This window comes from Jaculus jaculus, chromosome 1 (genome assembly GCF_020740685.1).
Source record: "Jaculus jaculus isolate mJacJac1 chromosome 1, mJacJac1.mat.Y.cur, whole genome shotgun sequence".
Lineage (NCBI taxonomy): Eukaryota > Metazoa > Chordata > Mammalia > Rodentia > Dipodidae > Jaculus > Jaculus jaculus.
In genome coordinates this window covers 82,786,681-82,810,375 of record NC_059102.1, presented here as the reverse complement: position 1 = coordinate 82,810,375, position 23,695 = coordinate 82,786,681, and the positions used below count along the sequence as shown (strand labels likewise).

Genomic DNA, 23,695 nt, shown 5'->3' with positions numbered 1-23,695 from the left:
TACTAAATCATTTGTTGAAATAAATAATTCTTTCCCCTTCACTGTGCAGTGCCAACTTTATCCTAATAAGTCAAGACACACATTTGTATCTGTCTGTTTCTGACTCTTCTCTAATTCATTGGTCTAGTGTCTCTCTTTGTGATGGTTACACACCGTCATTCCAATTATAACTCTGTTATAGTTTGTAATCTTATCGAGAAAAGCAGCATTTTTCAGTCTTTTTCATTTGCATTGCCCTTTCAATGAGTATTTTAGACATTTTCTCCCTTCTATCTCCTCAAGTTTATGTAAGGGGAAAGATTTTGTCAAGGTTGTTTTGTATAGGGCCCCCCAACCTTTGTCACAGATAAAAATTTTATTCTTTTTCTCTCTCTTAAGGGTACCTGCTCTTTTGAAAATATAGTAGGGCAGGTATTCCTACCAGGTTTGTTTGTTTTCTATGAAATTTAGAAGTAGCTTAACAATTTAAACAGACCAAAAAAGAAAACAAAAAGTAAAACAAAACTTTTGCCAGCCAAATATATCCTCTCTCATGGAAATCTTTGTTTTTAGAATTATGTTAAATGTGTAGAGGAATTTAGATGGTTGAAAAAATTAATTTTACTTATTTGCAAGGAGGGAAGGAGAGAAAGAAATGGGTGTGCCAGGACCTCTAGCCATTGCAAAAGCACTTAAGATGCATGTGTCACTTTGTGCACTTTATAGGGGTAATAGGGAATTGAACCCCAGCCCTTAGGCTTTGCAGGTGAGGACCTTAACTGCTGAGTCATCTCTCCAGCCCTAGATGGTTGAAATTTTTATATGAATGACTTTTCTGATCCAAAACCATAGTGTAGCTTTAAGAAGAAAGTTGAAACATAGGTAACCCTATAATCTTTGTAGATCTGCATTCTAGATCTATCACATATGAAAAGGCATAACAATTTCAGTCTCACAAGCTCTTTCAAAGAGTAGGGAAAAAGGAAACCTTCCCTAATTCATTTGCTCTGTATAGCCTATAAAGGAAAATAAAAGAAAAAAATATATATATAGTCATGAGCATGAAGAAAGGTGAACAATTCATTCCTAAACAAACTGTTAGCCAATGGAATCAAGTTACATTTAACCAGCCTGGTCAACTTGAGTTTATCCTAGGACTTAAATAGGGGTTTCCATTTGAAAATTAGTCCACATACTTTATCACATTAGCAGATTAGATAAAATTTAAATGAACTTCTCAATATATCTAGAGAAGACAAAACTCAGTATCATGCATGTTGTTAACTTTCAGCAAACAAGAACTTCCTTAGATGGAAGTTTTCCAAAAACCAGAAACAGTGCTGCCACCCACTGCCAAACATAACATGCTAAGATGAAGTGCTGACTCCTTTCCTCAGTGTTGGAGGCTCAGTGTCTCTGCTTTTATTCGACATATTGCTAGATACTCTAGCCAGTGTGGCAGGTCAAGAGAGAAAGAGAAGGCATAATGGCTGAAAGTATACCTTGCTCCTAGATGATGTAGTTGTATAATAATTTCCATGTAGATTCTGGATTTTTAAGAAAAGTTAAAATATTTTTACTTTAAAATGATATATTTAAAAAATTAGTTTTTTTTTTTTTTAATTGGTGTTTGTATGTGGTGGTCAGAGCACAACCTTAGGTCTTGGCCCTTGCCTTCCACTTTGTTTGAGTCAGGGTCTCTGTTGTTCACTGCTGTATATGACAGGCTAGCTGGCCTGAGAGCCTCTGAAGATTCTCTTGTTTCCACCTCTCTCTTGCTGTAGGCTCACTATGATTACAGTTATGCACTACTGTGTTTGGCTTTATTGTTTTGAGGATCTGAATGCAGGTTCTCAAGCTTGTATAGCAAGCACTTTCACCCTCTGAACCATTATTCCAAGCCCAGTTTATTTTTTTATGTTAATAAAACTTTAGTTATTGAACTGGCTAGCACATACCATTATGAATAGAAAACTCCCAAGAAATCTTTGAAATAAATTTGACACAAAAAGTGTAAGGCCTGTAGTAAGAAATAGGATGCTTGATTGGAGAAAAATCTGTTAATATGTTATTTAATGTGATGTAACTTAATTATATGAGTTTGCTAGAGTGAATGTAGCAAAATACCACAAACCATGTAGCTTACACAGAACTGTTTCCTCTTAGTTCAGGTGGCTCAAAGTCCAACGTGGTGTCAGTAGATCTGACTTCACCTTTCTTGGTCCCTTCCCTTGGCTTGTGGGATATCCATCTTCTCCCTGTGTTCATACATGGACTTTCCTGTTTAGGAGGAATCCTAGTGTTTGTTTCTGTGTCCATATTTCCTTTTATAACATAAGAATATAAATCACTTTGGAAGAGTGCCCACCCCAAGGGTCTCATTTTAATTTAGTTATTGATTTAAAGGCCTCATCCAAATATGTCAAGTTATCATGTACCTTTTACTGAAGTACTGGGCATTAGAACCTCAGCACATAAATTTTGGGTGGACATGTTCAGCCCATAGCACTGATTATATAGTAAAGATCTTGAATACCCATGGGTTCATGTACTTTTTTAAAATATATTTTTACTATTTTATTTATTTATTTGAGAGCAACAGACAGAGAAAGAGGGAGAGAGAGAGAGGGAGGGAGGGAGGGAGAGAGGGAGAGAATGGGCGTGCCAGGGCCTCCAGCCACTGCAAATGAACTCCAGACGTGTGCGGCCCCTTGTGCATCTGGCTGACGTAAGTCTTAGGGAATTGAGCCTTGAACCCGGGTCCTTAGGCTTCACAGGCAAGCGCTTAAGTTCTAAGCCATCTCTCCAGCCCTCATGTACTTTTTTTTATTTGAGAGAGAAAGGCAGAAAGAGTAGAGGGAGAATGGGCACACCAGGGCCTCCAGCCACTGCAAACAAACTCCAGACGCATGTGCCACCTTGTGCATCTGGCTTATGTGGGTACTTGGCAATTAGACCTGAGTCCTTAGGCTTTGCAGACAAGTGCCTTACCTGCTAAGCCATCTCTCTAGCCCAGTTCATACACATACATACACACTTTTTTTGTTGTTTTGTTTTTTGTTTTTTTAATCTGGAGAGAGAATGAGAATGGGCAAGCCAAGGCCACTTGCCACAATCAATAAACTCCATATACATGTGCCACTTTGTGTTTTTGGCTTTATGTGAGTGCTAAGAAATCCAATCTGGGCCAGCAGGCTTTACACACAAGTGCTTTTAACTGCTAAACCATCTCCCAGCCCCAGTTCTTAGGCTTTTGATAAAATTTCTTTAAGGCATTGGGCTTGGTAATACACACCTTTAATCCCAGCTCTTGGGAGGCAGCGGTAGGAGGAACACTGTGAGTTTGAGGCCACCCTGAGATTACATAGTGAATTCCGGGTTGGCCTGAGCTAGAGGGAAACTCTACCTCCAATAGCCATAAATAAATAAATTAATTAATCTTAAAACAATTCTTTAGGGCAATATTTAAATTGGAAAGTCTTACATCTTAAAAAAATGTATACAGAAGTGAAGATATACCTTGGAGGACAGTGTTAAAGACTCAAAATAAGGATTTAGTCTTGATGTTAGTTATACCTGGATGAATTTGGAATACAGTTGTTTTTTGAGAATATAATTTCTGGATTAAAGCTTTGTTACTTGATATAAATATTTTAGAGATGTCAAATGGGATATCCATTGTGCCATAGAGCCTGTCTTATTTAAATACTTCAAATGTATAACCAAATGGATAAATTTTTTTTTCCTTTAGTTTTTTAAAGTGGGGTCTCACTCTAGCCCAGGACGACCTGGAGTTCACTCTGTAGTCTCAGACTGGCCTCAAACTCATAGCAGTCCTCCTGTGTTTGCCTCCTCAGTGCTGGGACTCTAGGCATGCTCCAGTAGGCATGTGCCACCATGGCCAGCTTTAAAAGTAGATATGCTTAATCTTGTTGTGACCCCTGACATTTATAATTTATAGTTGGCCATTTTTTTAAAAAAAATCTTTCCACTGGTCAAACATGGTAACTTTAGTCCAGTAATTTCAGTTGTAATGTAGTGTGAATGTTTCCAAAACTCCCTGCCATGTTTAAACCATGCAATATAGCCATGGAGTTCATGGGGAAATGTAAGCACAATGCTGAAAATTGTCATCCATGGCCCTTATAAGGGTAAGAGCCTAGAGAAACAGCACAGTTGAGACACGTTAAGTGGGTAAGAAAGGCACAGGCCATCTGATAAGCATGATGCTTTTCTTGAAAAGCCTCAGGTTTTCTTGTTTGAGTGGGAATCAAAACTGCAGAATGCGAGCTATTGTGACGTGATAAAAGGAGGGGATATTGTAATGACATGGTGAGCATGGCTCATCACATGTGATAAATGCAGGGAGCTGGGCATGTTTGAGGAGTGCATGTTTAGTCTATTTCTTTTTTTTTGAAACAAGCCCAACAGATGGGCATGTTTTTTTCTTGTGTGCGAGAGAGCAGGAGAACTGTGCACCAGGGCATCGAGCCCCTCCAGTCTAACTCCAGACGCACGCACTCCCACATGTGCATGTGCAACCTTGCGCACTTGCATCGCTGTGCATCTGGCTTATGTGGGACCTGGAGAGTTAACATGTGGCCTTAGGCTTTGCAGGCAAGTGCCTTAACTGCTAAGCCATCTTCTCAGTCCATTTTTTGTGTATTCTTATTGGCTTGGTTTAGTGGGGTGCAGTTTTCCTTCTTTAGAAATGCGTAAGAAACACAGTGTTCTTGTAATGTCAAGCTATTACTTAATATATCAGTCACGTTAGATCAAGTTGGCATTGATAGAGAGCAATATAGAACTTAACTGTATTTACTTTTTATATCACTCATAGCCTAATCTTTTCATTTTTAGATTTTATTAGGATTCTGAATTAAACTTTTTTGTTATTATGAAATTTTGATATGACTATAATAGTTGATTGCTAAACCTCTTAAGTGACTTAATGAATTTTAAGGTTTTGCTGGTTAGTGAATTTTTTTTTCTTTTCGGTTTTTGTATTTTTCAAGGTAGAGTCTTGCTGTAGCTTAGGTGACCCAGAATTCACTTAATAGTCTCAGGGTGCCTCGAACTCACAGCTGTCCTCCTAACTCAGTCTCCCAAGTGGTTAGATCACAGGTGTGCGCCACCACGCCCTGCAGATTTTTTTGATTGCTTGGTCTAGTAGCTTATTTGTATGATACAAAAAATCATCAGTTATTTATTTTAAGTGAAGACATAATCTTTACTGGCTTCCTTACTTTGGGTATTTTATTTTAAAAAATTTATAAGTCTTTCTTCTTTTCTTTATAGGACCTCTTTGTTGTTCGACATGAACTGGCCATTATGAGACTAGCTGCCTTTATGGGCATTACTATGTTAGTTGGAATAACTGGACTCTTTTATACGCAGCTAATTGGCATCATCACTGTAAGTATATTTTAATGAGCATTACCTAACTGTGGACTTATTTATTGAAAAAAGTTACAGAAAATTTAGAAGTTGGAGAAATTGTAATATTTAATATATTTTCATTTTCATATCCTTATGTAATTTTAATGTGGTAATAATTAGATCTATAGTATACATTACAATTTTGTATCTTTCTTTAAAATTAAGATTTTTTATGACTATAAACTTTATAGCATTTAATAATTATGTTTAATGTTAAGTAAATATGCCATATTTTAATTTTTCTGTTAAGTGGCATCTAGTGTGCAGTTTTTCTAGCCTTCTTCCAAGGTTTTCATTTCCTTTCTAGTCATTTTTCTGTATTACAGATGATACAATTTGCAACAATTTTTGAATAATAGAATTAATCAGAAATATCCTCCCCAAATTATTTAAGGTCTATTCCAAAAAGCAGAGATGTTAAGACAAACATTTCAGTAATAACTGTCTTATCTTTTCTTATTGTTTTCTTTTTTTATGTGCAAACTCATTTCATAATTGATTGTCATTGTTTCATATATCAGACAGGGTGACTGACAGCTCCTCTGGTAAATTTGGTATAGAAAATTCCTGAAGTGCTATCCACTCTATTTCTTATATTTTTACTTGAAAAATATAATTAAATAGTACTTACTTATTTCTCTTTTTCATTATTATCTACCTAGGATGCAACTGTTTTTTATAGCACTTAATCAGTACAATTGTATCACACACTTGCTGGTATCCTATTAAGTACTCTTCCCCTTGTAGGTGCATTTATTTCATAAGCTTATTAGGTTATTTAGAAATAATAGGTATAGGAGCAATGAGAGATAAGATTGAAATACCATTGCAGTATCAATCTTTCTTCATAGATTCCTTTGTTACAACAAAAAAGATTTCAAAAAATGTCCAAACCATATTAATATTCAAATGATAATCTATTGGAGAACTTTCTCATACATTATTGAAGGGAGTATAAAATTGGCATAACCTTGTTGGAAGGAAAATTGTTAATGCTTATGAAAATTTAAAATGTAAAAACCTTTTGCCCAATCTGTACAAAATAACCGTATAAAGGTTGTTTATTTGAATGTGTGTGAACATGTATGCTAGTAAGGCCAGTAGCATTATATGAAACATGCAAGTTCTGTATAACAATTTAAGTGCTTAAGAGGATATATGTATTGAAAAATAAATACAGCAAAAACGTGCCTCAACACCTACCATAAAGCAATACTAAACAATAAATAATTATAACTTTTATTATAAGTATTATAAGAAAAGTCTGAATGTGCATTATGGATAAAGTTTATTTCTAATATTATCATTTCATGGTTGGTTAAATGCATGAGTTTGGAGGTCCAACATATGTGTGTGTTGTTATATATGAACAACCAGTTGATTTTCAACAAATGGTTTTGGGACTACTCGATATTGATATGCAAGAGAATGAGGTTGGATCCCTGCCTAATTAACAGTATATACAAAATAATTAAATCAAAATGTAACCTAGTGTTAAATGTAACATCTGAAACAATAACTCTTAGAAAGAGACATAATTTTGAAAATGATGGTCAAAACTGTCTTAAAAAATTAATTGGACTTAAACTTATAAATGTTTGTGCTTCATAAGACTATCAAGAAAATGAAAAGAGAGCTTAGAAAATAAGAAAAAATCATGTGGGGGTGAAAGTGCCAAGTCCTAGCCACTAGACCACCAGGGAAATTTTGCGGAAGAGGGGGCGGAAAGAATGTCAGAGTACATGTTGGGTCATGATATGCAGAGACATTTATCATACCAATAACTGTGGACTAACTCCACAATGCACGACCCATTTACATCAACAAGGAGGGTCCATTGGGAGGGGGTAGATCATGGATGAACCTAAACAGTGGTACCAAACTGCCTGTATTTGCTGAAAAGAAAACTAATAAATTAATTTAAAAAATAAAATAAAATAAAAAGAAAAAAATCATGTATCTTTCCAGTGACTTATATCTAGAATATATAAAGAACTTTTACAATCTACTAGTAAAAAGACGATCTGGTTGAAATGTGGTGAATAGAGTTATCCAAAGAAGCTATGCAAGCAGGTAATAGGCATATGTGAAGATAGTCAACTTCATCGGTGCATCAGAACCCTGACATCTGTCCTCCTTCAATAACCACTACAGAAGCTAGAGAACTAGGTAGATAATAAAAGTCATCATTCACTGCTGAAGATAATGTAAACTACACAGCCATTTTAGAAAACACTTTGACAGTTCTTTAAGAAGTTAAACATAGAATTATTATTAGACTCAGCAACTCTGTTGCTTTGTCCAAACCAAAACTTGTACCTGTGTATGTGTATAACAGCATTATTTTCAGTAACCTAAACAGAATAGGCAGATGCCTAGAAGCAAAAAAAAAAAAAAAAAAAGTCTGCACATTGCATTCAAATCAAATCATTTAATTATGTCTTTTTTCAGTTAGCATGCTTTCAAAGTTCGCCATGTGGCAGTACTTCTTTTCACATTTTCATGGACACATATATATACTTAATATATACTGAACTTCATGGATTCATTCATTAGTTGACATATATTTATATTGTTTTAAATTGTATACTAACAATTATAGATCAGAGGTACAGAGGTTCTTTTATTGAAATTAATTTTACTGAAATTAGTGGGTCATATAAAGTCAACTTTTATAAGAAACTGCTAGACCTTTTATCCAAATGACAACCATTTTTCATTATTTAATAACAATATATGAGAGTAAGTAACCTATTAGTGACAGTGCCACAATCAATGAGTGTTCTCTGTAAAGTCTTCTCAGCTTTTATAGTCATTCACAACTGTAATGAACTTTTAGTTCATAAGTCATGTCACAATATCCAAGTTGTGCTTTCATCTTTTGAATTTCTAGTTTTGAATTTAACAAAATTGCAGGTAGTTATTTAAATCCCTTTAACAAGATATTTCAGATTTTCTCTAATTCTTACTATTTAATGACTGGAAATGGACATTTGGAAACATGCAGCTGTAAAGGGTATCACAGGTTTTTTTTTAAACTATTTAATTTTTATTTAATTTCTTTTTTTAATTAATTAATTTTGTACTCAGTGAATACAGTCAAGTTGGTACCATTGTTAGGCTCATACATGTTCTACCCCCTTCCCCTGACCCCTCCTTGTTGAGGTATATGGATCATGCATTGTGGAGTTAGCCCACAGTTATGGGTAGGAGAAATGTCTCTGCATATCATGACCCAATGTGTGGCTCTGACATTTTTTCCCTCCCTCTTCCATAAAATTTCCCTGAGCCATGTTGGGTTCATTTTTGGTCTGTGTCAGTGATGAGGTGTTGGGGGCCTCTGGGTCTTTAGATATCTGATTTGGTAGGAGTTTATTGTTTTCTGTGTCGATCTCATTCACCCTTGTGCTGGTACCCAGTTCACCAAGAAAACAGCACCCTTGCTTGTTTTGCCAGTTGTTCTTAGCTTCATCTGGGGCCCTTTTGAGGTATGATGGAGTGGTTCTCACTGTAGGATATGTGTCTATCTGAAAAAGAGAAGCAGATTCTCCAGTGGAGAGTAAAGTTAGCACCAGACAAATGGGATAACCCTTATATTTTTAAGAGAGAATTAAATAGGTGTAGACCCTCTTGTAGCCCATGATTGTTGGTAGCTTGATAATGGAGAGCGGGCTCATGTTTGGATATGGTTCTGACTTGTTTCCCAGCTTCAGCTATGGGTCTCGTTCCACTGAGGGGATCAGTTAGCCAAATCAAGAGCAGCTGGTTTTCCACAATGACTGTGTGGCACTATTGCACTTGTATGAGCATCACCACAGGTTATTTGCTGCCAAGTAGTTTAGACCATGAGTTGCTTGCACAGATATTGGTCATTTTCCCCCAGTTGCCCATGTAGCACCTTCTGGCTGTAGCCCTGCAGACTGTCTGGAGAATGATTCTCTTTCAGCTTCTAACTATGTCATTCCATTTTACATGTTAACTGCATATGGTGTCTTCAGCAGTAGGGTCTTACCATTAGCCTTTGGTGGCTCATCAAGTACTCTAACAGAAATCTGTCTTCATTTTAGGAAACCTTGTAGGTGTCTCTGATCAAAAGCTCATTGTGGATGGTAGCCCCATGCTAGTACTGGGAGTTACAGGTCAGTGCCCACTAAGAAAAGGAAGAAAAAGATAACTGATATAAAAGAGTTAGAAACAAGAGGTGGGGGGAAGCAGGCTGGAGAAGATTAAGGTCAGTCTTTATCATATCCTCTCCAGTGTCTTATGGCTCAGGTGTTCCCTCAAGGGCCTGGTGAAGGTTCAACCATGTGGTCTTCCTTAGGATGTAGAATTTTATGGTACCATTGCCGCTTGGGTCTATATTTGTGTGTCCACCCCTCTCCTCCCTCCCCATCCATCCTATTATCTTAGTCCTAGAGATGCTTGCTGGGTATGTAAGGCATCTTGGGTAGATTCAGGTTAGGTGCTGTAGGTGAGTGAGACTATGTGGTGATTATCTTTCTGTGATTGGGTAAGTTCACTGAGAATGATCTGTTCCAGGTTCAACCATTTTTCCTCAGGTATCAGGTTTTTAAGTTTAGAATGATGATTTCTTTTCCACCTAGCAGCCCTGTTAGCTTCAAAGATTGGAGTTTGACAGCAAGTATTTTAAGTTCGTTTAAAGATTACTATGCTAAAATTTTAGTGTTCTCTTCTGAGTGGACATAATAAGTAGGTTATTATTTTTGCTGGATATATATACAAAAATTTGTGGAGAGACAGAATACGAATGAAAGAATTGAACAAACAAACCAAGGCCTCTTGCCTGTGCAAGTAAACTTCAGATGTATGTGCCACTTTGTACATCAGTCTATACGTGGGTACTGGGGAATCAAACCAGGCCAGCTTAGGGTGACAGGCTTTGAAGGCAAGTACCTTTAATTGATGGCCATTTCCTCAGCCCCTTTTTGTTGATTTTTTTTAAATATTTATTTATTTATTTATTTTATTTATTTATTTGAGAGTGACAGACACAGAGAGAAAGATAGATAGAGGGAGAGAGAATGGGCACGCCAGGGCTTCCAGCCTCTGCAAATGAACTCCCTAGTGCATCTGGCTAACGTGGGTCCTGGGGAACCGAGCCTCAAACCGGGGTCCTTAGGCTTCACAGGCAAGCGCTTAACTGCTAAGCCATCTCTCCAGCCCTGATTTTTAAAATATGTATATGGTTCCAATATGGCTATTCCATTCTGCCAACATGTTAATATTCATTTTCAAATTGTACAGTTTTATTTTTTAGTATTGAGTAGAATTTCACTATATTAAGTCAGGAAATTGAGCTTTGCTCTGATGTTTTTACAACTGAATAGAAATCACATTTATTAAATAACATTCTTTCCAAAAGTTACACCTTTTTTCTAAGTACATAAAATGTTTTCTCAAAACCCTGTACCAGACAGAGCTATAGTTGTAGAATTGGCATATCTGTGAAACATTCTAAAGTGATTGCAAGTGCTACGAGAAAGAGGAGGAAGGGGACAGAGAATGAAGTCTGTTAGTCTGATTTTTAATCAGTGTAGTTAAAAATGTATGATAGAAATTATAATAAGTTTTTAAATGTTATTTATTTGCGAGTGAGTGAGTGTGTACTTGGGTGCTCCAGAGCCTCTTGCCATTGCAGAAGGATTCTAAACACATGTACCACTTTGTGCATTTGTTTTTATTTTTTATTTTTTGAGGTAGGGTCTCATTCTGGTCCAGGCTGACCTAGAATTAACTGTGTAGTCTCAGGGTGGCCTTGAACTCACGGCAATCCTCCAGCCTCTACCACCCAAGTGCTGGGATTAAAGGCGTGCACCACTATGCCCAGTGTACATCTGGTTATATGTGGGCACTGGGCAGTTGAACCGTAGTTGGAAGCCTTTGCACGCAAATACTTTTAATTTCTGAGCTGTCTCCTCAGCCAGTTAGTTTTAATTATGTATATTGGACTATTATAGTAAATCTCAAGCACTACTCCTTCTGGACTAAATAAATAAATAATGGTTTCTAGAATGTGCTCTCCACATTGCTTGAAAGGTCCTTATAAAGTTTAATTCCTTAAGGTTGCTGTGTATTCAGCATTTAACTTCTGAAGCTAGTGAATTATTAGCATCTAAATAAAATAGTTCTTAAGATGTTAAAGTTAAAATAGGGCTGGAGAGATGGCTTAGCCATTAATGTGCTTGCCTGGAAAGCCTAAGGACCTTAGTTCGATTCCCCAGGACCCACATAAGCCAGATACACAAGGTGGCACATGCATCTGGAGTTCATTTGCAGTGGCTGGAGGCCCTAGTGCACCCATTGTCTCCCTTTCTATCTGCCTCTTCTCCCCCACCCCATGTCAAATAAATAAACAAATAAATAAGATATTTTTTTAAAAGATAAAGTTAAAATATAGCTTATACAGGGCTGGGAGATGGCATTTGCCAAGTCTGATGGCTCAGATTTTATTCCCATTACCTGTATAAAGTCAGGTGCACAAAGTGGTATATGCCTCTGGAGTTTGTTTGCAGGGACGGGGGAGGCCATGGCATGTCTGTAAGTTTCAGTGTCTCTGTTTCTCTCAAATAAATAAATAAATAATTAAAATAAATTATGCTTACCTTCAATAAGATACATTTTTATTCCATTTTTTAAGATTTCTTTTTATTTGTTATTAGAGACAGAGAGGGGGGAAGAGAGATAGAGACAGAGAGAGAGAGAATGGGTGCACTAGAGCCTTTAGCTACCACAAACGAACTCCGGACTCATGTGCCATCATGTGCATCTGGCTTATGAGGGTACTGCAGAATCGAACCTTGGTCTTTAGGCTTTGCAGGCAAGTGCCTTAACAACCAAGCCATCCCTCCAGCCCTATTCCACTTTTTGATGAAACTTGAGATTACCTATAGGAAGTTTCACATTTGGATATTTGAACCCAAGGATCAGTATTTATAGTGAGAGAGAAATGATAAATGTGTGAGGTAGTAAGAGGAAGGACAGAAGTGGGGAAAGGAATCAGTAAATAGAATAACTCCACTGAAATCTTCTTCCTTCTACTGTTCCAGAAACCCAAGACATTTGGGGGAAAACACTGGGAAGGATGCCATCTTCTTATGGAAAGTGTGTATTCATAACTTGTATGTAGGCCTACTAACCAAGAAATAAGCAAAACAAATGCTAGTTCTTTGATCTTACAGCTTGAGGCTTCAGAGAACCAGTTACTAGTTTTCAATCATTATTTCTTCATCTTTTCACTTTAACATGGAAGACTGAATCATTTCCTGTACAAAAGGGAAATCCCAAATTCTTTTGAGAATAGGAGTTAACTAGAATAAACATGGAATTGATAATCTGATGGCATTTTAGACCTAGCATAAGTACCTCATCTGTGAGCTAGATAAATAGGAATTACTTGAAAAGAGTAAATTTCTAATCTCATTTCCATGGTTAGAAGATCCCAACAAAACCATCTTTCTGTTAAGTACTCTAAAGTCAAATTCTAAAGGCTTACTTGGCTAATTTTTGGAATTAATTTCAAATAGAATTTAAATATACATCTTTGTACAACTGTAAAACATCTGCTTTGGTACTCTATTTAGGGAAGCAAGGTATTTTAGTATCCCTTACTGAAACTGTTTAACCCTTTGTCCTCTGTCTCTGAATGAGTGATAGTGTTAGAACTCTTGAGCAGCGGCTCCCACACAGCCAAGAGTAGAATCCTACCTGGTGAGTGCCGGTGCTAGCAGTGCTGGCAGGTTAGCCATGTTCCAGTGCCTGGCAGCTGTAATGCACAAGTGCCAGGACTCTGGGCCGGTGCACTTTGAGGGCTTCTCACAGCTAGCTGTTGTCTACCCACATCCTCTGACAGTTACCCATCGCTGTGCACAGCATTCTCGTGTCCTTGGCCCTGTGGAGTTCTGTCCCAACGCAGCTTCTCATTGAGTCTCTGGAACTTGGAACTTTTCTCAGATGTGATATTGGGGGTGACACAAGGAAGATGTATTTAGTTGTAGTTTGGAAATGCTGAAATTTCATGAAAATAGTGACATTTGCCTTTGGTCTCACAGTTACTATTGTTGGAATCTAGTTGAGTTAAAAAAGATAGTGTATCTTCCTCTTTTAAATTGAAAGGGGGAAAATATTTCTCCCTGTATTCTGCTGACTTGTGTTTGACTTACAGTTAGTGTTTGCCTATATATAGAAAGAATCCAAATATAAGGTGAGTTAATTTTAACTTGGTTAATCTTTGTAAGGAAAAGTATTATCTTTAAAATGTTTATCAGGATAAATGAGATTAGCTACTAAATAGCATTTCATTAATTAATTAGTGGATTTCCTTGCTTTTTAGACTAGGTACGCTGAAATGTAGTGATGATATTACTAATCCTTAGAATGAAGTTTTTGCTAAGTGTCCTTGTGAATCATCACAGTGATCATCCCCATTCAGATCATGTTTGATGCCCTCAGTCCAGGTCATCACTATTGGCATGTGAATTCTTGCTAATTAGGCTGAATCCACCTGTAATTTTTTCCTAGTAAAGGAGATATGTATGCCATTTTTGCTTTCTTTCCCAAATAATATATTAAATGAACAATATATTTCTAATCATATTACTGTATGAAATATCTTCTTAGTACCTTCTTAAAACCCTTAAAACTATCATTAAAATTAAAACATTGTTTCTTAGATGCTTTGAGTGCTATATTTATATTGAATATGGTATTTATTAGAATTTTGGAAATAATAAAGAATTTTATAGAAAGCATTTTCTCTCTTCCTGAGGCATTAGTTTAAATATCAAATTTCATTTCATAGAAAATAAAAACTATAATTTTATGAAGAATTATCAAAATTACTGTATTATCAGAATTATTGTGGGTAGAATTGAATGGACTTTAGTGTACATAAGTTCCTATGTGAAAGTACATTTAATCATACATTGTTTTTCTTTGCTTACATAGTAATTGGCACTTAAATATGTTTTGGTAACTTTAAAAAATTATTTGTATTTATTTATTTGAGAGAGAGAGAGAGATACAGAAATAGGCAAGTAGAGCGAGAGAGTGAGTGAACCATGGTTCGTGAGCCTTTGATTTGTTTCTTCAGTGGGGTGTGGTAACTATTGTGGGTGTAGGACTTGGTATGAGTGATTGTTCCTGCCTTTGTATCTTTCATTATGAAAAATTGTTAATTTTGAATTGTTGCATTTTGCTGTAGTTGATGCTGTTATCTCCAAACCTCAGGATGTGCTTAGTAAAAACCATCACTAGAACTAGAACTTAGGGGCTGGAGAGATGGCTTAGCAGTTAAGGGGCTTACCTGCAAAGCCTAAGGACTTATGTTTGACTCTCCAGGTCCCACAGAAGCCAGATGCACAAAGTGACGTAAGTGTGCAAGGTTGCGCATGGGCACAAGGGCACGCATGGATCTGGAGATCAAGTGCAGTGGCTGGAGGCCCTGGCGGCACACCACTTCTCTCTCTCTCCCACTGTCACTGTCACTCTCACTCTCTTACATAAAAACAAAAGGCCTGGTTTGTTGGGCTTGCCCCCCCCCCCAAAAAAAAACCTAGAACTTGCATTATTGAGAATTTATTAGCAGCTTTAATATTTAATTTATTATTTACTCCCCAAAGAAACCTACAAGATAAGGTGGTTGGGAGAGATGGCTTAGCAGCTAAGAGCTCATGCTGCTTAAGCACGAGGACCTCTCCAAGTTAGAACCTATGTCAAACCTATGTAAAAAGCTGGGTGTCGCCACCCACGTTTGTAACCCAGTGAGAGGGTCTGGAAGACTGCTGGACTCACTGAGGGATAGCTGCTCTGAGTTGAAAGAGAGATCCTTTCTTATGAAAGTATGCACAGATGTGTTTTATGAGCAGAACTTCCAGTGTTCTCCTGGCTTTTGCTTATGTGTGCATCTACACACACATTCATGCTCCATGCATAACATGCACCACATATACCACACTACACTTGAACACATGCATGCATAGCAAAGCTTTTGAAGTAACCATTATTACTTGGAGATTGTGTTAGGGTTTTTATATTGTTTTAGGCTGGGCATGGTGGATCATGCCTTTTGTCCCAGCACTTGGGAGGTAGAGGTAGGAGGATCACTGTGAGTTCAAGGCCATCCTGAAACTACCTAGTGAATTCCAGGTCAGCCTGGACTAGACTGAGACCCTACATCAAAAAAAATAAAAAAATAAAAAAAATTAAGGTGGTTTGATGAAGAGCAGTATGTAAATTATGTTGCAATGAGATTCTCAGTGGCCACATATAAAAGATTTTCTGATCCCTCTCTTGGGTTAAATGTTTATTTAAACTCCACATTCCAAATAAAAGACATAGCTAACTTTCTGTGAGAGATGGATGCTTTACAAACCGTTTATTTCACATGAGGAAAATGATGAGTTCTGACTTCAAAGGAGGACAGAGAGAATTAAGATAAACAGGACATTCTCTGTCTTTCCATTGGAAAAAAAAATAGAATGAAAGTGAACAAAGAACTTTGCTGTTTCTGGCCATGTCCAGTTAATTTTAGTGCTGCAGATGTACACTATAGTTGCCTATTTTAAAAATATTTTATTTACTTATTTATTTATTTATTTATTTGAGAGAGAGAGACAGGCAGATAGAGTATGAGCACTCCAGGGCCTCAGACCACTGCAAACGAACTCCAGATGCATGCACCATCTTGTGCATCTGGCTTACCTGAGCACTGAAGAATCAAACCTGGTCCTTAGGCTTTGCAGGCAAATGCCTTAACTGCTAAGCCATCACTCCATCCCCAGTTTGGGAAAAACCTAAATTCAAAGTTAAATGGTAAGACGTCAAATGGAACTTTCTCTTACCATTGGGGAAAAACAGAGGTAAGATGAGTATAGTATCTCTGAATTGTGAAAAACTTGAATAAAAAAATGCTTTAAGCCAGAGTCATTCAACGTAGAGTCTTAGAATTACGCAGCTAGAGTAGCAGTTATAGGTGTCAATAAGACCTGTAATGGGAACAAAGTACAGGTGACCTCTGAAGCTGGATGGATGTTGAACTGTCATAGAAGCTCTCACTGGAAGATCCCTTACTTTCATGAGGTCTTAAGTTTGGCAGGCCTACAAATTCCATTTGGAAATGTTTCCCAAGTTAAATAGGCCCACAGACCAAGGCCTTTCAACGTTCTAGAGAGATAATCTTTCAAACAGTTTGATTATCTATTCTTTGTTGTTAGATGTGCTAAATCTTCTTCAGCAGTTCTCTCCCCCATGCAACTATGTGTGAGGTGAACTAGTACTTGCTGGGTGAGAACAATGGCTTACCCACTTCCCTGTGGAGGGATTTGGGTTTTTAGGCCTGTGGAACAGGAAATTTTGGATGAGAAATTACCTTTTCTCATTCCTTCACCCATCCCCATTTTTCTAACATCTGTCTGATAAATGCCTCCCTCCCATCTGCTAGGAAAATTTTCAAGCCATTCCATTATAATCATATTATTTTGAGTGCAATTGTTATTTTGAAAAATATAGTTAGCGGTGCTTGGTGGTGCATGCCTTTAATCCCAGCACTTGGTAGGCTTGAGATAGGAGGATTGCTGTGAGTTTGAAATCAACCTGGTACTACATATTGACTTACAGGTCAACCTGGGCTACAGCGAGACCGTACCTTGGGGCGGGGGGGAAGGTATAGTCAATTTTTTTTTTTTTTTTTTTTTTTTGGCTGAACCTAAAAGATCACTTCTTAGGCTAAGATTTGCCATCACAGTTACAGTGTTAATTGATAAGACCTATGCTTCTCTTGTCTTACTGATTTTAGTTTATTTGTTTTTGTTTTTTTTTTAAAGGCTTACAGTTCAAAATAGTAACACATTCTGTTATATTTCTTGGTTATACAGTCTGATGGAAGTTTTAGGTATTTTAATCATTAGACCATGTATCAACCATATATTTCTCAGGAAAAAGGTAATCTGGTTTTAATTTTAAATTCTCTAAGTAGCTGAGACTATAAATTGCACTTACACTCTTTCAGGATAACTGTTGTCTTAGTGGTTCTTTGCTGATAGACACTAAAAGAATGGAATATCTTGAGAATGTTTTTAAAAAGTTCTACAAACTTTGTAAACCAAAACAAAAAGTAAATTGAACCTAATTTGGCACTTGAGAATTAGGTAGCTTTCGGCTGGGAGTCAGTAGTGACCTCTGTCCTCTTCTGCTGCTCCTCTTCTGATGGGATGTGAGAGCATGCCCTGCCTGGGCCGCTCTGACGTGCTGTGTACACTCTAGTACAGAGGCATGGTGTGTTTGGTATGGCCAAGTACATATATATTTTAATATTTTATTTATGTATTTATTTATTTATTTGAAAGAGAGAAGAAGAGTGCTCCAGGACCTATAACTACTACAAATGAACTCCAGATGCATGCACCATCATGTGCATCTGGCTTTACATGGAGGCTGGGGAATCAAACCTGGGTTTAGGTTTTGCAGGCAAGCAAGTGCCTTAACTGCTAAGCCATCTCTTCATCCTTGTACATTTTTCATTCAACGGTATTGCAGGTAGCTGAGTTATAGAGAGATGAGCCCTGCTATTTCTAGAGGCAAAGAAAATAGTCTATTTTAGCCAGCCTCATAAACCTTATTCATAAAGTTATATACAATATCACATCCTTTCAAAGCATAATCACCTATTCATGAAGATTAAAAATAAAATCTAGCTATTTCCTGAAATAGACTATCTAAAGGGAAAATTAAATATGAAGTCTTTATAGCTGATTCTTTCAGTACCACAAATAAATTCCTCCAGGTTACAGTGTGGTTGTAAGTTTCTATATAGTGAAAATTCTCCAATATCATGTCTGAGCCAGCAGTGACTCATTTATCCTGAAATAGTCTTAGGCTTGAAGTTTTCATGTCTGTGATGTTAGGCCATTCACACACCTTTCCTGGTAGCACATCAACTTGGCCTCTCCTATATTTTTCTCTATACTTTTGCAAAGGTTCTTGGAACAACCTGTTATTACCAGACTCTGTAGGAAACCACTAAAGTAATTTTATTGGTAGATATAGAACCCAAAGCCTAACTTTCCTCCAAGTCCTTCATCAGTGTTCTCATGTGTTTGGAGAATGTGTTTGCATTTAGGAAAAAACAAAACTTTTTTTGAGGAAGTTGTGCAACAGAACCAAGAAAGATTAATTCTAAAAATAATTGCCATTGGATACATTGAACTTCAAGACACAATAGGAAAACTAATGTGTACAGAATATATAGTTTCTTTACAAATCTTAATAAGAATCTGTTAACCAAACTATTATTTGCTGCTACTCTTAAAACAAAATATATTTTTAATTCTGTAGACTGGTTATGCAGTTCATACTAAAGATCTGTTGTCATGAGCTATTCATAGGACATCTCAAGTATTTTAAAGTAATTGTACTATAAATTGCTGTCATTTATATAAAGTTCTATAGCCAAATAATTCTTGGTACTTAAGTTGTCACTACAAGTATTTATATGAATAGTTGTGGTTATTTACATATTACATCATATATGATTAAGATATTAAAGTAGAATAAAGGGAGATGAAAATTTATCTGACGTTAACGATTTATTGAGAAATCTTTCATTTGTGCTCTTTTAAATTATGTTTAAATCATAATTTTTTTTCAAAGTAGGGTCCCTAGCTCAGGCCGACTTGGACCTCTCTCTTGTAATCTCAGGTTTGAACTCACATCAGTCCTCCTACCTCTGCCTCCCTAGTGCTAAGATTAAAGGTATGTACCACCACACCCTAAATCATAAATTTTTATCCAAAAGTAAGTTTGTATAACTCATATGTTAATTATTTAGATATTGTAATAGTTTGTCAATCTAATGATATATGTTCTTTTAACGGTTTATATCAGTTGCATATTAAAGATACAATAAGAAATTGTATTGTAAAGCTTGACTTTAATCTTTAAAAAAGAAATAGTTTTTACTAAAGAATGCTGATCAGCTAACTTTAATTTTCAGAGCCATGGGTATTGTAATATGGAATATTTATAAATAATGAAAGTACAGTAAAAGGTTATATTTTAATGGAGTGGTACAAGTTTTTAAACTTTTGTATTTGAGTAAATTTTTGACATGCTATAAGGTTTTATATTTTGTTTTACCATGGAAATTCCAAGATGTTAAGATAATTTAAAATTCTTAGTTCTTATATATAAACTTTTAAATTCTCCATAGCATTTTTCTAAATAGGAGTTAATACATCATGAAATAGTTAAATATTTTTTATAAATTTGTTACATGAGTATATATTTTTATTCTAATAGGATACAACATCTATTGAAAAGATGTCAAACTGTTGTGAAGAAATGTAAGTATAAAAATGAGTTGCATTATAACCTTATTTAAAAATTGAAACAACTGGCCATATTTGAGAACTGTGCACATATAATAGAAAGATAATTTAATAATGCATTTTCCTTGGGTGCCTTGTCTGAAGTCTGAGCTAGACAAGCACGCTCCAGTTTTCTAGTAGGTGACTTCCAGCCATGATAGTTTTTAAACAAAATAAGTACTGATCTCTCTTGTTCCTTGTCTGACTGAAGTTAAATTATTTGTCCTGAAAGTACATCAAAAGAGATATGCTACTGTGTTGTTGACATACATTCTGTTAATCCTGAGATTCTCCTGTGCTTCAAAAGTTGCCCTTGGTTGATTGACGATGCAGATACAATATCTGCTATCCAGAGTTGAAACTCAGCTGCACACACAATGAAAGAAAAGCTGTATTTGTGATGCTGGGACACAATTCATCAGAGTCCAGTAATGGATCCCCAGCCAACGTGTATTGTTTTAACTGACTGAAGTGCACCATGGGAGTGCTGTCTTTCACTAATAATGCTGTCTTCTGTAGATCCAGGCCCCGAAAGCCATGGCAGCAGACCTTCTCAGAAGTTTTTGGCACTCGTTGGAAGATCCTGTGGTTCATTCCTTTCAGGCAGAGACAACCACTGCGAGTTCCCTACCACTTTGCCAATCACGTCTAAACAGATGGATGGTGGGCACAGATGGGTCCTCCATGCTGGAAATGCGTTACAGGTTTTATGATAATAGAACTATGACAGTCTTCAAGTCAATTAAAATCCACCCACCAATCTTAGGCATCATAATGTGCCCCAGGCTTTATTTTAATAGTGATCTTGATCCTGTTGTGGGACTAATACAAGATCTATATTTAAGTTTTAAAAGCATGTTTACTTTCAAATTAGCTTTCCACTGGGAATTCTTTAAATGCTTTTGTTACAAAACTCAAAAGGTAATGAGTAGGATGAAATAATTGTACATAAATTTGTTTTAGTACTGACATTGTTACACATTTTAATTTATGGGAAATTTGAGATATTTATTTAAAATGTTTACTTTTAAGCAGTACTAACCAAATCTGAATTTAATTCTTCAGGTTTACAAAACTTGATAAAATTTCCTATGTGTAAATTTTCTTTTTCAAAAAACGTTAAAATTCTTAATACTTCATTTTCTATGTGCTTCAAGATTTAAAAAAAAAAAATGCAGTATAGGAGTGAGATCCATACATAACAAAGGGCAGTGTTTGCTGAGGAGTTGCTTTCTAATACTTTCTCATTTTCATTAAAACCAAAATTAAAAAAAATAACACTAATATAAAACACCAACTACCTACCTTGTTAAAAAGAAAAGTTTATTTTTACCCACAGTAGTATTCCCTTTACTGTTGTATTTGATTGCTACTAGAATGTTTTCTCACAGGAAAAATTTTGACCAGTGGGTGTGTTTTATCCTAATATGCTAATGAGCAAAAAGGGTAGAAGATTTGCAATAATTTAATTTACTTTTTTGAGTACAGTTTTATTAGAAAGCATATGTCTTAAAATGCTAGTATAACTAGATAATATGTAATATACATTATAAAAGGAATATTGTGCTTTTGAAGTATGTGTACTTTCTACTTTTATTTATCTACTAATAGTTCTAAAATTACACATTGAAGGTTTAAATATAATAGATACTGGCCAACTTACATCACAGTTGAGGAGTTGTTGGTAAAAGCAAGTTACTAACTTTTATGTACCAATATCACCCAAATTGAAAATTAAATGTCCATGCCAGCTATAATTTGCATTACTCTAGGGATCTTTTTATTAGTAGTTAATGTTAGGAATTGACCTTAAAATTTAAAAAAATATACATATATATATATATATATATATATATATATATATATATATATATATATATATAAAATGTTCTATAGTAGTGGTGATCTCTTGGAAAGCATAGAACCTTTGTATGAGAAGATGTGTAGTAAGCTTTAATTTTTCCCCTTAGAATACTGGAAATTCATATGTTTTTTAAAGATGCATGTACTCAATGATCTTTGCCCTAAAGAATATTGAGCAAATCTACTGTCTTCATATTGGACCATATTCATATTTTTCTGACAGTTACTTGTGAATTAAGGATTCATACCTGGAATATTGTGAAACAGAATAGTACCATTTTTAGCCATTTAGGTATACTGTGGCTAGTTCTTTCACAAACTGTACATATCTTATACAATATTCTAAAATAATAAAATGAGCTCCTGTCAGAAATGCTAGTATCATATTTTCATGTTCTAATGATGTTACTTAAAAACTTACAAGTGGCAGATGAAAGTATTTATTGGTGCTAAGACACATAGTGGATTTAATATAGGAAACAGTTTTAAAGGTTAAGGGAACATAAAATTGGTATGTTTGCTTTAGGCAAAGAGGTTGGATTTTGTGCAAGCTAACTGGCCTAGTTGGCTGATATCAGAACTATGAAGAGAAAGAAATGTATATATAATATAGGGAGATGCAAATTGAATGCCTTGTTGCATACATTCCTTTATGTATGACCTTGAGCAAAAGCAGAACCAAGTGAAGGCTTGGGAAAGCTTTTTATGGACTTACTGGTATTTCCTATAGTAGCAGTAGATTGACTAGAAGGAAATGGTAAGGTCTCTTTCCCATGCTGAGGATCTGTGTTTGGGTTGTCTTAGATTGACGGCTCCTAGGGCACACTCCCTTCCCTTTCTTTTTCCCCTTGGGTCCTGATTCCTCTGAAAGCAGCTCTTTTAAGTTACTGGACCAGAAATTATATGCACATTTTATTTAATATGCAGAAATGCTAATAACTATATTTACATAAGAATCTATATTGAAATATATCTATATATCTTGTGTAGTGTTCTTAAATTTGTATACCTAGCCCCGCTATGGAATTTGTAATATTTACTAGACTACTAGGGAAAAGTCAATTGTCAGTTTTCTAGGGAATAAGCTCAGTGTTCTTTCTGCGCCCTCTTTTGGCTAATTAATGTAATTATACTGTGTCTAGAAGCTTACTGTACCATGTGAACAGCCAAGTTCTGAACATGGCCAGCAGTACAGACATAGAAGGAGCATATATGCAAATGTTAAGCTTATGAAAATGAATGTGTTACTATTTATGATGTTACTTCTAGTTCTCAATAGATAACTGGATTCATTTATGTATGCTGTTAGTATATTTTTATTATCACAAATTTAATCAGGATAAGCCATTTCATTTATTTTACTTTATAGCTTATTTTGACAAATTAATTTCTTAGCATTAGAAAATTTTACCTAAAATTAATTCTCTGTTACAAAACAGAAATTTACTATAGTCACAGTAGTAGCAAACAGATATCTGGTATGTTTTACTGACTATCTAAAAAATCCATTTAGTTTTTCCAATTTCAATTTTAGAATGATTTCCTCCCCAATGGCCCAATTATCTTAAAACAAGTAATAATTGAGTAGTACTTTTCTATTTTCCTTTCCTCTTAAACCTTCTTAAAATTATTCCTGAGCTTAAGTAGCTAGTTTATGTGATATTCTGAATAATCATGAAATAACTACAGGTACTGAGCATTAGAAAGTAACAGAGCAGTGAGTGTACTGGTTAATTTGTATATTGGATTAAAGTATTGCTTTATAGAGTTTCCATTTGATTTTAGAAAAACTGCATGTTAAATGATACTTTTTTGTTAATAAAAGCATTTATGCTTTGGAGATGATGATAGTGATACCTACTAAGAAATCATAGCTGTTGGGCTCATAGTCAGCACAACATTTGAAGCTAAATGAAGTTAGGTTTAAAGTCATCAAACAGTAGGCACTTATAAAGCGATTTTGATGTTTTATAACTCAGGCCTAAGGTTTAAGGTACTAAGCTAGCTGATGTTCCATTATAATAAAATACTAT

General features: G+C 35.7%; 1 protein-coding gene across 5 annotated transcripts in view; it reads left to right on the top strand.

Moving 5' to 3' along the window:
• Zdhhc21 (zinc finger DHHC-type palmitoyltransferase 21) overlaps positions 1-21,619 on the top strand; it is a 77,550-nt gene extending 55,931 nt beyond the window's left edge. For all 5 annotated transcript variants that reach the window (XM_045132151.1, XM_045132154.1, XM_045132148.1 and 2 more), the window contains exons 6-8: positions 5,278-5,394; positions 19,732-19,775; positions 20,319-21,619. In XM_045132151.1, the coding sequence (XP_044988086.1) occupies positions 5,278-5,394; positions 19,732-19,775; positions 20,319-20,451 (294 nt within the window). In that variant the 3' untranslated portion in view covers positions 20,452-21,619. The remainder of the gene's footprint in view (positions 1-5,277; positions 5,395-19,731; positions 19,776-20,318) is intronic.
• Positions 21,620-23,695: the final 2,076 nt, after the last annotated feature.